This window comes from Kwoniella dejecticola, chromosome 1 (genome assembly GCF_000512565.2).
Source record: "Kwoniella dejecticola CBS 10117 chromosome 1, complete sequence".
In the NCBI taxonomy this organism is placed as follows: Eukaryota; Fungi; Basidiomycota; class Tremellomycetes; order Tremellales; family Cryptococcaceae; genus Kwoniella; species Kwoniella dejecticola.
The window spans coordinates 1,976,970-1,989,412 of record NC_089301.1 but is presented as its reverse complement, the minus strand read 5'-3'; the positions used below and the strand labels follow the sequence as shown (position 1 = coordinate 1,989,412).

At 48.5% G+C, this 12,443-nt stretch overlaps 5 protein-coding genes across 5 annotated transcripts; 2 read left to right on the top strand and 3 right to left on the bottom strand.

The window, feature by feature from the left end:
* Positions 1-142: 142 nt before the first annotated feature.
* Positions 143-1,223, bottom strand: I303_100744 (uncharacterized protein; the record flags this gene model as incomplete). The annotated part of the gene is made up of 4 exons (XM_018404117.1): positions 143-556; positions 710-861; positions 1,028-1,126; positions 1,202-1,223. 4 exons carry the CDS (start codon positions 1,221-1,223, stop codon positions 143-145), a joined length of 687 nt encoding a protein of 228 aa, XP_018266771.1.
* A 367-nt stretch (positions 1,224-1,590) lies between these two features.
* Positions 1,591-4,830, top strand: I303_100743 (uncharacterized protein; the record flags this gene model as incomplete). Its single annotated transcript, XM_018404116.2, has 5 exons — positions 1,591-3,807; positions 3,902-4,115; positions 4,176-4,226; positions 4,318-4,595; positions 4,759-4,830. The coding sequence occupies 5 exons, from the start codon at positions 1,591-1,593 to the stop codon at positions 4,828-4,830; spliced, it is 2,832 nt and encodes a 943-aa protein (XP_018266770.2).
* Positions 4,831-5,213: 383 nt separating this feature from the next.
* I303_100742 (uncharacterized protein) lies at positions 5,214-7,188 on the bottom strand (the record flags this gene model as incomplete). The annotated part of the gene is made up of 7 exons (XM_065968191.1): positions 5,214-5,439; positions 5,546-5,601; positions 5,688-5,867; positions 5,975-6,208; positions 6,409-6,669; positions 6,794-6,862; positions 6,961-7,188. The coding sequence occupies 7 exons, from the start codon at positions 7,186-7,188 to the stop codon at positions 5,214-5,216; spliced, it is 1,254 nt and encodes a 417-aa protein (XP_065824263.1).
* Positions 7,189-7,985: 797 nt separating this feature from the next.
* On the top strand, positions 7,986-10,091 carry I303_100741 (uncharacterized protein; the record flags this gene model as incomplete). The annotated part of the gene is made up of 6 exons (XM_018404114.1): positions 7,986-8,378; positions 8,460-8,564; positions 8,661-9,155; positions 9,290-9,475; positions 9,599-9,745; positions 9,933-10,091. The coding sequence occupies 6 exons, from the start codon at positions 7,986-7,988 to the stop codon at positions 10,089-10,091; spliced, it is 1,485 nt and encodes a 494-aa protein (XP_018266768.1).
* A 223-nt stretch (positions 10,092-10,314) lies between these two features.
* I303_100740 (uncharacterized protein) lies at positions 10,315-12,210 on the bottom strand (the record flags this gene model as incomplete). The annotated part of the gene is made up of 10 exons (XM_018404113.1): positions 10,315-10,620; positions 10,776-10,786; positions 10,879-11,039; positions 11,164-11,275; positions 11,382-11,466; positions 11,540-11,623; positions 11,817-11,824; positions 11,951-12,004; positions 12,092-12,113; positions 12,193-12,210. 10 exons carry the CDS (start codon positions 12,208-12,210, stop codon positions 10,315-10,317), a joined length of 861 nt encoding a protein of 286 aa, XP_018266767.1.
* Between the last annotated feature and the right edge of the window lie 233 nt (positions 12,211-12,443).

The following is a 12,443-nucleotide window of genomic DNA, read 5'->3' as shown; positions in this document are numbered from 1 at the left end:
ACACTCTTACTGTTTTCATACAATATTGATCTTGGGCAGACGCCCTAACACATCTTAGATATTCAAAATGTCTTCCACTCTTCCACTCCTTCCTTGATGGCATCGAGCCAAAGCTGACATGAGAGAAGGCCGGGGTCCGAGGCTATATATCATAATCTTCATCCACCTCTCTATCTTGCCTCGAAGGCTGCAGATCCGGCTGCCGCTCCGGCTGATCCAACCCGACTTCTTCCATATCTTCATCCATCCCCTCATCCTCGTCCTCTTCATCTTTCGCACCATTAGCACCATCCACTTGATTGCCTCCGTTTCCATTGCCATGTTCGTCCACCTCGCCCTCACCATCTGCATCTTCCAATTCCTCTTCACTTGAATTCTCATCTTCTGCCTCCTCGTTCCCTTCTCCCTCGGAATAGACGTAATTGGCCTCGGGGATAATATCGAAATTGATTTCTCCGAGTCGTTGGTGCGCAGGAGGGAGCTTGATCAAGTCGAACGATTCGGGTAGGATGGGGAGGGGTTGAGAGTTCAGTTCGTGTGCCAAAGTAGCTAGGTACTGGTTCGTATTCATGAACGGATCATCAGCACGGATGCTATTTCTCTCGCACATCGTCCTGGCCTGCACAGCAAGTTCGATTTCTAAAATGGAGAATATAGCATGCAGATAAGGCATGTGGACCCGGAGGTGAGACTGAAAACTCCCACTCACATCCCTTGGGGGAGCTTCGAAGAACTCGTATCGCTTTCTCAGCTGTATCGCCAGCTCGACATCCTCTTTCTCGATCTTATTTGAGCTCGGTCCGGACCTCGAGGCGTGGTCCGCTAAGGATTGGGCGGAAGTCAGGACGTCGGCTGTGTATCCTGTTCGATCAGAAAGACGGATTCGGTATTAGCTATGTCACAAGTAATTTCAATCGAAGCAGAGTGGATGAGTGGATAGGTGACTAAAGACAAGAAGAACAAGGGATTCTCGCAATGTCAATTCGGGAAGAGACATGACTATAAGTGATGTTTCATGTCGACCCACGATGTGCGAAATCGAGCAATTGATGGATCACTCGTTCATCTGTATCTTGAATACCCTTGGAAGCGAGTATCAACGATATCAATCGACCATCCCTCGGGACTATATCCGCCATTCAGCATCAGACGTCAGCCCTCGTCCTCTCAGCGAAACGTCACTTCTGAGAGGCACACTCACAAGGCCTCGTCGAAGTTGTCATGCTGCAGCTGATGATCGTGCACTGCTTGATGCATACCGTGAAAGCGAATAAATGGTGATCTTACTGATGAAAACAACGAAGCCAAGCAGACACACCCAACATTCAATGTTCGAAGGGAATCGGGATCAAATCCACGTGGAGTGACGCGTTGTAAACATGAGCTCTGCCCATGTAGATCCAGTCAACCGGTGATCACTTCTTCCTTGCTTCTCGTGATTTAGCAAAGCTGCCTTGATGAGATAACCACTCTACCTTAGGAGACTCGGATGATTTCGTGACTTGGAACTGTAGGCATTCAGCTTCAACCTTCCCTCGGGTTCCACATCATTTCGGAAAGCTGACTTGAACTCTGACGAGCAGTCTCACCATGCCACCTAAATCAAGGCAAACCACCCTCTTCTCGCATTTTTCCTCCCGAGATGCTGACGCCGGACCATCCCGAGCTCGAAGTACCCGAAACACCAAGCCCCTCTTCGATCCTTCCGATAGTGAAGGCTCAGAGGGTTTAGATCATGTCAAGATGAGAGATCCCAAGCCGAACATCGACAATCTGACTATGACGCAGAGACGAGCTCTCAAGCAGACGGTCTATGATCCCGAGGACGAAGACGAAAATGAAAATTTTGAGGAGGAGGAAGAAGTTGCAGAGACTCGGAGTCCTCGAAAACGCGGGACGACTCGTACTCAAGGGAAAAGCAAGAGAAAACACAAAAGCGAATGTTCAGATACGGATCCAGACGAAGAATTCATCTCTTACCCTCTAACAGGGTATCTGCACCCCAATTACAGAGGAACGCGTTCGCAGAAAGTCGCCAGGAGAAACGATAGGTTGGAAGCGGTGGAAATTCAACGAGCAAGCAAAAGGGCGGATATCTTGACGGATGACGAGATTGAGGTTTTCCCTTCGCCCCCTTCTCCAAAGCGAGGAAGAGGTAGAACAGGGAAGGTTCAGAATAGGAACGACAATGAAAAGGGGAAGGGAAAAGGAAAGGCAGTCTCTCGCGTCGATGAAGAAGAACAAGAAGACGATATCGTTCCCATCGATCCTCCCATTCCGACCTCGCAAAGGCCTACACGAGCAGGTGCTTCAAAGCTATCTCAGACCGCAAAACCCCCCTCATCTACATCTAGCGTTGTACGACCTACCAAATCAGGAGGTAGAGGCAGATTGCCGCTTCATAGAACAAGGAGCGAAGTGATAGTGGAAATACCGAGGATGTCGCAGGAAGAAAAGAGATCGTATCTGCCTTTCTCCCCGTCAGGTTCATCTCAGTCGATCGGCCATTCAACGTCCAATGTCCTTCAGAAGAATGGCTCGAAACCTACATTTCAGATCCCTTCTAGGGCAAAGAAGGCGGTATTGAGTCGAGAATCTTCCAAAAGCCGATCGCTGCCGCCGATATTGGAAAACGAGCTTCCTGAAGATGGTTTAAATAACGAGCGCGATCGCGATGACACAAGTCTGAAATCCAGAACGAAGTCCAAATCCAGATCGCCTGTGAAGCCGGTATTGAAGGCGAAGGAGCTTCAGCAGGTAGAAGATCGACTTTCAACCCCAAAAGCAGCTCCCGCTACATCAGCTGCATGGATCCAACAATTCGAACCTGATCTCGTCAGACAGCCTTCACCAGCTAAAGAGACTTCGAAAGCATTATCGTCCAAGCGCTCCTCTGCTTCGCCTATCAAGGACAACTCGTCCGTCCATCAGCCATCAAAAGAGGCAGGTCCATCATCGAAAGGCAAAAAGCCTTCTCCGGCTACGGATCCACCAGTTCAGGTCCGTGTCGAACCTTCCACCTCATTCGAGGATGATATCGTTCCTCGCCGAAAACTCGATAAAGGCAAAGACAAGGCGGATTCGGACAGTAGTAGCGATGAGGAAGACTTCATGCCGGTAAAAAGGCCGAAGAAGCCTGCAAAAGTCACATATGCTGTCAAGTCGTCCCATCCTAAACATCGCGCTACAGACAAGGATGCCACGGGAAAAGGCAAAAGCAAGAGCAAGTCCAAACGGATAATCGATCCGGATGACGACAACGGAGCTGAGACGGAGGAAGAGGATAACATGCTAGATGAGCTTCAGATGGACGAGCCTGAGCGTTTCAAATCCAGTACTCGGCTGAGAAAGCGACCGACGGAAACGGTGCATCAGCGGAAATTACGAAAGCTCAAAAACAAACGACTGGGTATAGTAGAATCTTCAACGGACGAAGATCATTCATCGTCCAATGAGAGTGATCCGACTACGAGCGACGACGATGGATCCTCGTCTAGCGATGGGAATGAACTGAGCTTCATCGTACCCGATGATGCTACTGCTGTACGGGCTCAATTACCACACGAATTCTCTTCGGATTCCGCTCAGACACCCGAGTTCAAGTTCAAAGTCGTCTTCCATTACCTGGTGATGCTGGTCATGAAGGGGAAAAAGACCTTCCCACTCTCACATGAATCTGCAACCTACTTCAAGCCCCAATTGACCCAATTCCGAAATCGTATGGACAGCTACAGGGATCTCAGAGTTGCAAGTCAGATTTGGAGATTACATTTCAAGAAGGCCTTGAAGAAGTATCCGATCTTCGACGTGAGTACTTGTCCTCACCGCATTTCGGATCATAGAGACCGACTGCTAATAAGACTATCTATTGATCTTGGTGTCTTTGTGATTCGGCTTGCAGGTTGAAGAGCTCTTAGATGCCGAGCCAGGGTGTGATGCGTGTCATATGGGAGGAAGAATGAGTAGATTCCGGGTCAATCTGGAAGGCGATCAGTATAATCCAGAGACTCATCAGCCGCTCGACTCGTCGTCGGAGGAAAGTGAAAGTTCCGATTCGGACAGTTCAGGCAGCGAAGCGAAGAAGAGGAAAAAGTTGCCGAAATCTTTGCTCATGGGTGAGTCAGCTGCGTTTTTCTGATCGCGTGGACCTAGCTGATCAAAGGTCATACCTTCAGGGCGTTTCTGTAAGCAACGAGCAGAATTGTATCATCAAATGGCTCATTGGGGTGAGCATGGTGCCGCCGCTCACTCATAACTCATTAAACAGTCTTTGCGATTGTAGCTGACTAAGGGTTATTGCGTCGGGTGGTTTGACAGAGGATACGCTATATCACCGAATCAGGAGATATTATCGTGATTTACTTCGAGCAAAATATAAACCTGTTCAATCCGATAGCGAGCTTTCGACACCCGAATCGGAGATGGACTCGGGCGACGATCAAGAAGAAGTGAAAACTAGGAAAAAAGACAGGAGGTTGAGGCGACAAGCTACCGAAGCTCGATGTGCCCGATTGAGAAAGCAGGGATTGCCGAAAGATGTCAAAGATGTAGATGAGGTGACGGAGTGGATGGACGGGTTGGGATATCAGAATAGAGTGAGTCGACTCGACCTCAGTCAAGTCTGATCGATGTCCGCTTTCCTTCCCCCTCGGCTGGCTTGGGCACCGTGATCACTCTTGCACAAGTCGCCAATGGGATACGATCCATGCATGTGTGCCTTATGAGTAATTGATCTATGGTATTGCTGGACTATGACAGGAATTCAGGTGGATTGAACGACTCATTGAGCAGAGTGGTCGGCTGGAGCACGATAAGCAGAAAGACGAGTAGTACAATCGCGTTAGATACAGTACAATCATTTCATGAGAGTGAGATTTGGTGTGGATCTTTAACACTGGGAGAAGGCTATTTGATCCTTGGTCAGGGATGAAGATATCTACGTATATCTGCGTATGACTTGGAAATCCAGTCCATAGTGAGAGATGACATGTATCAATAGCAAGTTCGTGAAACGGATTTCTCTTTTGAATTGCTTCATTCGGCATATCAATTATACGGAAATATCATGACCATTATCATCACCACCAAAACCCCGTGTATCGTATTGAACTTGTATAAAACCGGGCGAAGCATATACCATCCACTGCGATCCTTTACCTGCTGAATGGAAGGGCACACAGTCGCCAAGGACCACGGTGAATGTAGTTATGCATCTACAACCACATGCCACCGAGAATCATGGATATAACCGACACTTTTACGACGCCCTCTATGTCGATTCTCCTTGTTGAGAAAGCGGAACTACCAGTTTGCGAACCAGTGGCTGCTGATGTCGTGGCGGTGCTGGTAGTCGATGTAGCAGGGGCAGCTGTACCTCCGATACCGATGACGTTGGTCGTTGTAGTCCTCGAATCAGCGGCTGAAGCTGCTGAGCTTGCCCTGCAGAACGTGGTCAAACACGCGAATCAGCACGTCAAGAGCGTACACACAAGGTCACTCGAGGTTGGATGTTCTGGGACTACTACATGTATGTCAAGTGGCTCACGCGTCATCTGCTCGTTGATGATTGTTCTGAGAAACAACCATGAGGGTATCGATGAGCTGCGAGGTGAGAGCATCGTTATCGATTCGACAATTCTAATAATCATTGAGCACTGTATCGCCAAATGGGCATGCTGCTGACTTACATGTACCACACCATTCGAGACGGGGATATCGCTTCTCAAGATGGTTGCTCGATACTGACCTACAGAAACGAATTTCTTGCCTTGTTCGTCGGTCAGGAAGATCAATGGCATTCCCGCGGCTGTGACGAACGCGCTTCCGCCCGTGAGCTCGGGCGAGTATACCACTGAACCATTCAGCACCTTTACGCGAGAAGATTATCAGCTCATCGATCTATGTTCATACTATCTCTTCCAGAGGAAGAAATTTGAAGGGTATCGAAAACATCCCTGGAAACGGGTTCACTCACATGATTAAGGATGACATTCCTCTTACTACCATCGTCTAAGCCTGTGTAGTTGCCGGTCTGAGTAGCGTTCTCGAAAGCGTTGTTGACTGGAATGAAGAAGGTGCATCCGTGACATTGTTGATATAACGTATCGTTCAGATTGGCAGAAGAAATGGCGGATATAGCTGACGTGGCACCTAAGTTCGCGGATATTGCCAGGCCTGATTGGGACAGGGTTTTCAGCAGTGGGGAAGGCTATAACTCCGAAACATACGGCATAAATCATCAGTTGATATTGACACACAGTTTTGGTAGCACATCAAATAATTAGGGCAGTGTGGATGGACTCGGTCGACTCACTACAGCTAAGATCTGTCATGACGGACAAAGCATCTCGTCAGCTTTTCTGTGGTACTCGATGTAGTGTAATGAGGGGGCATGTGAGCTCGACTCACCTTATCGATAGGTTGTATGTACAGATTCTCATAGGTGAATTGGTCTCCTGCAGAAGTTGCATTCCAATTATCCCCTCTGACTAACACACTCCCATCGTTGACGTCTTGTCCTGTAGTAGCGTTCACGGCCGTCTCAAGCACGATGACCTGGGTCTGATCGCCTGGGAAATCGACTGTAGGTGATCGCAGCTCGGTGAAAGCTATTGTGTGGTGTCTAATCGGTGCGATGTCCGTAGATGAGTTGAGGGTAGCTTGGACGATCTGACCATGAGGAATCAGCTTCGGCTGACCCCTTCATCGCCGGAAATGGAATTGTACGGGATAGCTCATGGTGGATTCAACGCTATAGTGGATGATAGTGATATACGTGGGACTCGAGACTCACATGGTAAGAAAGCAGTGATACCAGATCATCATTCGCAGGGGGTTGACTCAATTCGCTTGCTTGCCATGCCTATCCGAGTTGGATATAACGTCAGCTCACATGGCTACCGATTGGTACTAGCCGAGAACACGGAGCGATGAAGTGATGGATGATAGTCGGATACTTACAGCGTTGTTAGGCGCATAGATGGTGAATTTGTCATTGTAGTACAACTTGCTGAGAAGATCAGGACCCGAGTCTGTCGAGTTTGCCACTGCTATAGCGTTCCACAGGCCTGATAATCCATTATCGATGAGCGAGGTTCGGAGTCCGTCAAAGTACGCTGTCGAGCTAGATGGTCGAGCATCCACAAGAGCCAAAAGGGAGAGAGCGAAGATGGCAAGAGAGGATATCATGGCGACTTGCAGGAATCGGGATCGGTGGGTTGTCGAATTTTGGACTTGAGGTAGATCAGGTCAGCTAAGGTCAAGTTGCAAAAAGTATTGTCGGTTTATACGTTGTCATCAATGCTAGATAACGTTCATTGGGTCATGGTTAGCTGGCGATATAATGATATAATCAGCTTCGACGTCATTATCGCCTGTTTCCTCTTGAAACGAATTACATCCCTTGTTCCTCAGAGCGTCAACACAAACACGACATCATACCTCGTACCGTCCGCAAAGGTTTCCTGTTTCTGGGGTGTAGGTAACAAGCAAAAGATCAAGCATCAAGGGTGACCTGTACTTGAGCACGATGCTACCTCGTGCTTGGCTGTTCAACTGTTTTGATGGTTGATGATCTCATATGACAATATAATTGACCCAGGTACCATCAGATGATCTCATCCGCTCGACGAGCTTGAACTGTAGTGGAATTCGGAGCATCTCGATGGACAGAAGTGCTTTTCGATTGGTCACCAGATATCGGAATAGGAATTCGACAAGCACACCACCGCCTCATGGTCGGCCAGGACCTGCATCGCACCTTGTGAAGAGATCGCTCAGAGAATGTTGTCGGTGTACTTGTGCGCAGACTCCTTAAATCAGGCTGTCGTCACGTGACTGAGATTTCGGATGACTTATTTCGAGATTTCCGACGAAAAGCCAGAATTCGTTGCAGGTTTCGCTCAATTTGCTTACTCTGGAAAGCATCGTTAGAAAGGCTCTCCTGTGCAGAGACAGCTGAACCTGATCAGATAAACCGTAGAAAGATGTCTGCCCCACCGAGACTCAGATCAATAGCTCAGACCATACATCGGGCTGCAAGCAGACCTGCTCGACGTCCATCTTCTAGACCCAGTACTAGTACTGCATCTTGTTCATGCGGATGCTCGAAATTTGCCCCTTCGATATCGGCTGTACCAATCCCCACCAACGTTCGAAGCAGAAGCATTACGACCGTTCCCTCCCATGTACTCAAAGGCTTGAAGGGACCTGTCCCGGGTCGAAGGAGAACATACGCAAGTGCGGCAGCTCAACAAGTCGCTGAAGCCGAGACACCTGAAGTAGAAGTTGCATGGTGTACCGAAACTGAAGAGAGGCAAGCGAAGTTGATCGAAAGTGCTCGAGCTCGGGTGGAAGTGTACAGGACGACTGTACAACAGGTATGCACCAATCTATCGCAGAGTCTCCGGTGCATGGCCAATGGCGATGGTGGCCTGATGCTATAAATTTGCGATGCCTAGGAAATGGATGCGACGGATGTTCAAGGTCAGATTGCCCGAGCCAAGTTACAGCGAGAGCTAGGTCCATTAGCTCAGCTATGGGACAAGTATGTGGAAGTGCGGAAGGTGAGTCATCCTCCTTGATTGTCGTCGTTGTCGCTCGAAATGACCGAATTTAATATGGATACATGGCGACTGACTCATTCTGTTCTGCCATAACAGTCAATAATAGCTCTTCAACCTGAACTATCCGACCCAGACCCAACCCTTCAAGAAATGTTCATATCCGAACACACCTCACTATGCGAAGACCTCGACTCATTACTCACCGAAGACCTTCCCAAATTATTATTACCCATCCCCGCTACTGCGCTGTTACCATGTATGATCTCCCTAAACGCCGGTGTCGGCGGGTTGGAATCTGCTCTCTGCACCGAGGACATCGCCAGGATGTATATACGTTTCGCCGAGACTAGAGGGTGGAAGGTCGAGGAGATCAGCCGAGTCGAGGGGAGCGGCGGAAAAGGGGGTGGAGGTCTAAGGGAACTCACGATGAAGTTTACTCCTTCCCCATATTCAGGAGGAGGAGGAGGGGAAGACGGAGACGGACAGGAAATCTTCGGTTTGATGCAGTGGGAAAAAGGCGTTCATAGAGTCCAGAGAATACCGGTTAATGAGACTATGGGCCGGATTCATACGAGCACGGTAGCTGTTGTGGTGAGTGCACTGTCTCTGATATTGTGCCTCGATCACGCATTTCTCCACTGTCTCTTACTACTTCCACCACTGGGAACGTCTACATCGACGTCACAATCCCAAGGCGAAGTCAGAGACTGACAACTGCGCTCTAGGTCCTGCCTATATATCCCGACACGGAGGAATCCCCTTTGGTAGATCCGAAAGACGTCAAGATCGACGTGATGCGTGCCCGAGGCGCAGGCGGACAACATGTCAATCGAACTGAATCTGCTGTTCGTCTCACCCACATCCCAACGGGAATTACGGTCTCGATGCAAGATTCAAGATCTCAACACCAGGTACGTTGCTTAGCACATTCCACAATTCTCATCTTGCCGCACGCAATTCTCAGTATATCGAATGGGCATTAGGAGAAAGAGCTGACCGAGCGATCGTCGATCGCTGACTATTTCCTATTGTAGAACCGAGCATGGGCATGGGACATCCTCCGAGCCAGGCTAAGCGAGAAGAAGCACAACGAAGAAGTCGAAGCGCGCCGTGCGAGTAGGAGGGATCAAGTCAAAGGTGCAGATAGGAGCGATAAGATCAGGACGTACAATTTCAATCAGGTGATTTGATTTGATTTGACTTGCTTTATTTTCGAGCTTTCATCACTCCACTCAATCACTCTCCCACTCCTAACCACTACGACCAAAATATCACGATATGGTATTGGTCATCAGAAAAACGAATCAATATCCGCGCTAATCGATGACCGCTGACCGCTGACTTTGTTACCTACCTCAAAATATACAGGACCGACTAACAGACCACCGATTCGGATTCACCATCACTGGTCTACAGAATATCTTAGATGGCGACGGGCTGGAAGAGGTCATTTTGATGATGAAGCGTGATTTGCAAGAACGGAGGTTAGAGGCGCTTTTACAAGGCGAGGAAGATATAGACTATTAGACTTGTTCTTCCTTCAGTCGCGCTTGCATTTGACGATGATTCGACTTTAATAAAATTACATGTTGTAACAGTAGTGTCCTTTGGAGACATGATACTCCCGCATTATCTTAAACCCCGCTCAATCCACAGATCACATAAGAAGCAACTGCATTGTATGTTGTTAAATATCCATGGTTTGTCTCCACTAAAAGTGGATCAGGCGAGCTACCAAGAATCCATCGAGCTATGTTTTATCACCACCACCGCCACCACCGAAGAACTTCCTAATATCTCCCTGTTTATCGTCGAACCCCGTCGAGCCGATCCCTCCCTTTTGGCGATGCACACCTTCGAGATGCTTCGTCACGTCGGTACAGAGTATCCGCATCGTCAAGCCAGGTAACAAGTCGTCGTCCTCTTCCAACGGAGGCGGGGAGGCAGGCGACGAAGAAGGCGAGACTGGTCCCGACGGGTCGGTGGATATATTAGCTGGAGTTGGAGCGCGGGAGAATTCGTCTATGTAGCCTATCTCTGCTCTGGTCCATCCCGTCTGCGTGAGGAACCTTGCGTCAGCTTGACATGATTCACTGGCTCAGTGTTGATGTGGTTGAGGAAGATGAGCAAATCTCCCGTTTCTACCTCTTTTCTGGAGCCTCGAGTGTCACGGGCCGTAACGAGAGTCGACCGAGAGATCGCTTGACTCACATTTGTCATTCCTGTGTGAGAAACGAGCATGATAATTAGCAAGGTCACATGCGATCAAGGGAAAAGGTGGAACACAAAGACGAAGACACTATGAATGACTCACCCTTATACCCCCATTCTAGGGGTTTATGATCCCGCCTCCTAGCTAACAACGCTCCAAGAAACTCGGCATTGAAAATTCCATGAGCAACCACTACGACATGACGATTTTGGGCAGGTGCTTCGTGACATTCCGCTAAGATCGGCTCGATGAACCGCTTGATACTGCAACATCATAAGCACACAGGTTAATCAGCACAAGTGCAGAGAACCCACTCCGGGTGGCTGAGCCTGATTTCAATTCGAAGGACTCGAAGGACTAAATGATGTCCGAGTATTTGACACTTACGCCTGATTCGCTCGATCTCGAACGTCATTCGGACTTTCTCCATTCTCAAATTTGAATGATCTTCCAGGCTTCCTTTGCCATCCACCTTTTTCTCCGAACGGTTTACGCTCGGCTAGAAGAATTGCACCAGAATCAATTTTGCTGTCTGTGTCCGCGAAAGCGAAAGATAGATCCAACATAACAGGCGGTACCGAGTTGAAGAGAAGCAGCAGACTCACCATCCCCGAAGTTCTGTTCTCTCAGCAGATCCGACGATATCAATTGACATTTCGGTTCAGGTTGATTCCTATGTATCTGCTGAGCCTAGAAACATATACAGGACCGTTTCCATATCGGAGTCAGTATATGGGAACGACCCGAAGTCAAGCCGACTTACGGTCCAGTTGGCTCGCAAGAGATCGGAAGCGAATATATGATGAATCTTAGTAGTCTTGAACGATTCTCCTAAAGCTTTGGCTTGCTACCGAATCATCATATTTGAGCTTCAGTCAGCTGTGAGACCGCCTCATGAGATAATCACAGCCCACAATCTAGGGATTCGGTGTTCAAAGGATTGACTTAATTGGCTTGCTTTGTTTGGCTTGACTTGACCTGATTTGACTTAGATAGATACGGTGTAGAACATATGGACAGTACTCATAATCAGTACTCACATTCATACCTATCCAATATCGTAAAATCAGCCTCCGGACTTCCGTGTGCTGCTACCAAGGTAGAATATCTGGATCTGGATCTAGATCTGGATCTGGATCTGGAGAAGACAAATACTGTTGATTCGTTGACTCACCATGCACAGAAAGAGGGGCGTCCGACCATCCTGCCCATAGAGGTTTCAGATTATCTACCGGGAAACAACGCATCACAAGTTATTCAGTCCGAGCGGGGGTCTTTTTCTTATCATCGACGACTTGGGGCGATATGGACTCACCGGTAGATTCACCATGTCGGACCTACGATCGTCGTTAACGTCGTCAGTGATAACAAGTTGTTCCGAGTTCCGAGAAGAAATTTGACAGGGAAGATACCCACAATAGTTAGGGTGATCATCTTTCACTTCACACCAAGCACCTATTGAAAAGGGATTCAGGTTGAGCCTGTCTGACTACCAGACGTGATGGACAGAGGTTGTAAGTCGGTATCGAACGATGCAGAGCCCAGATGCTCATAGAGGACAGGAAACAAGTCAGAAGTTACTCGTACACGGAGGATGAATTTCGTTCGATTCGATTGATGACGCATACTTTACTAAACTAGCCGATCAACCGGTTCCGTACCTGAAT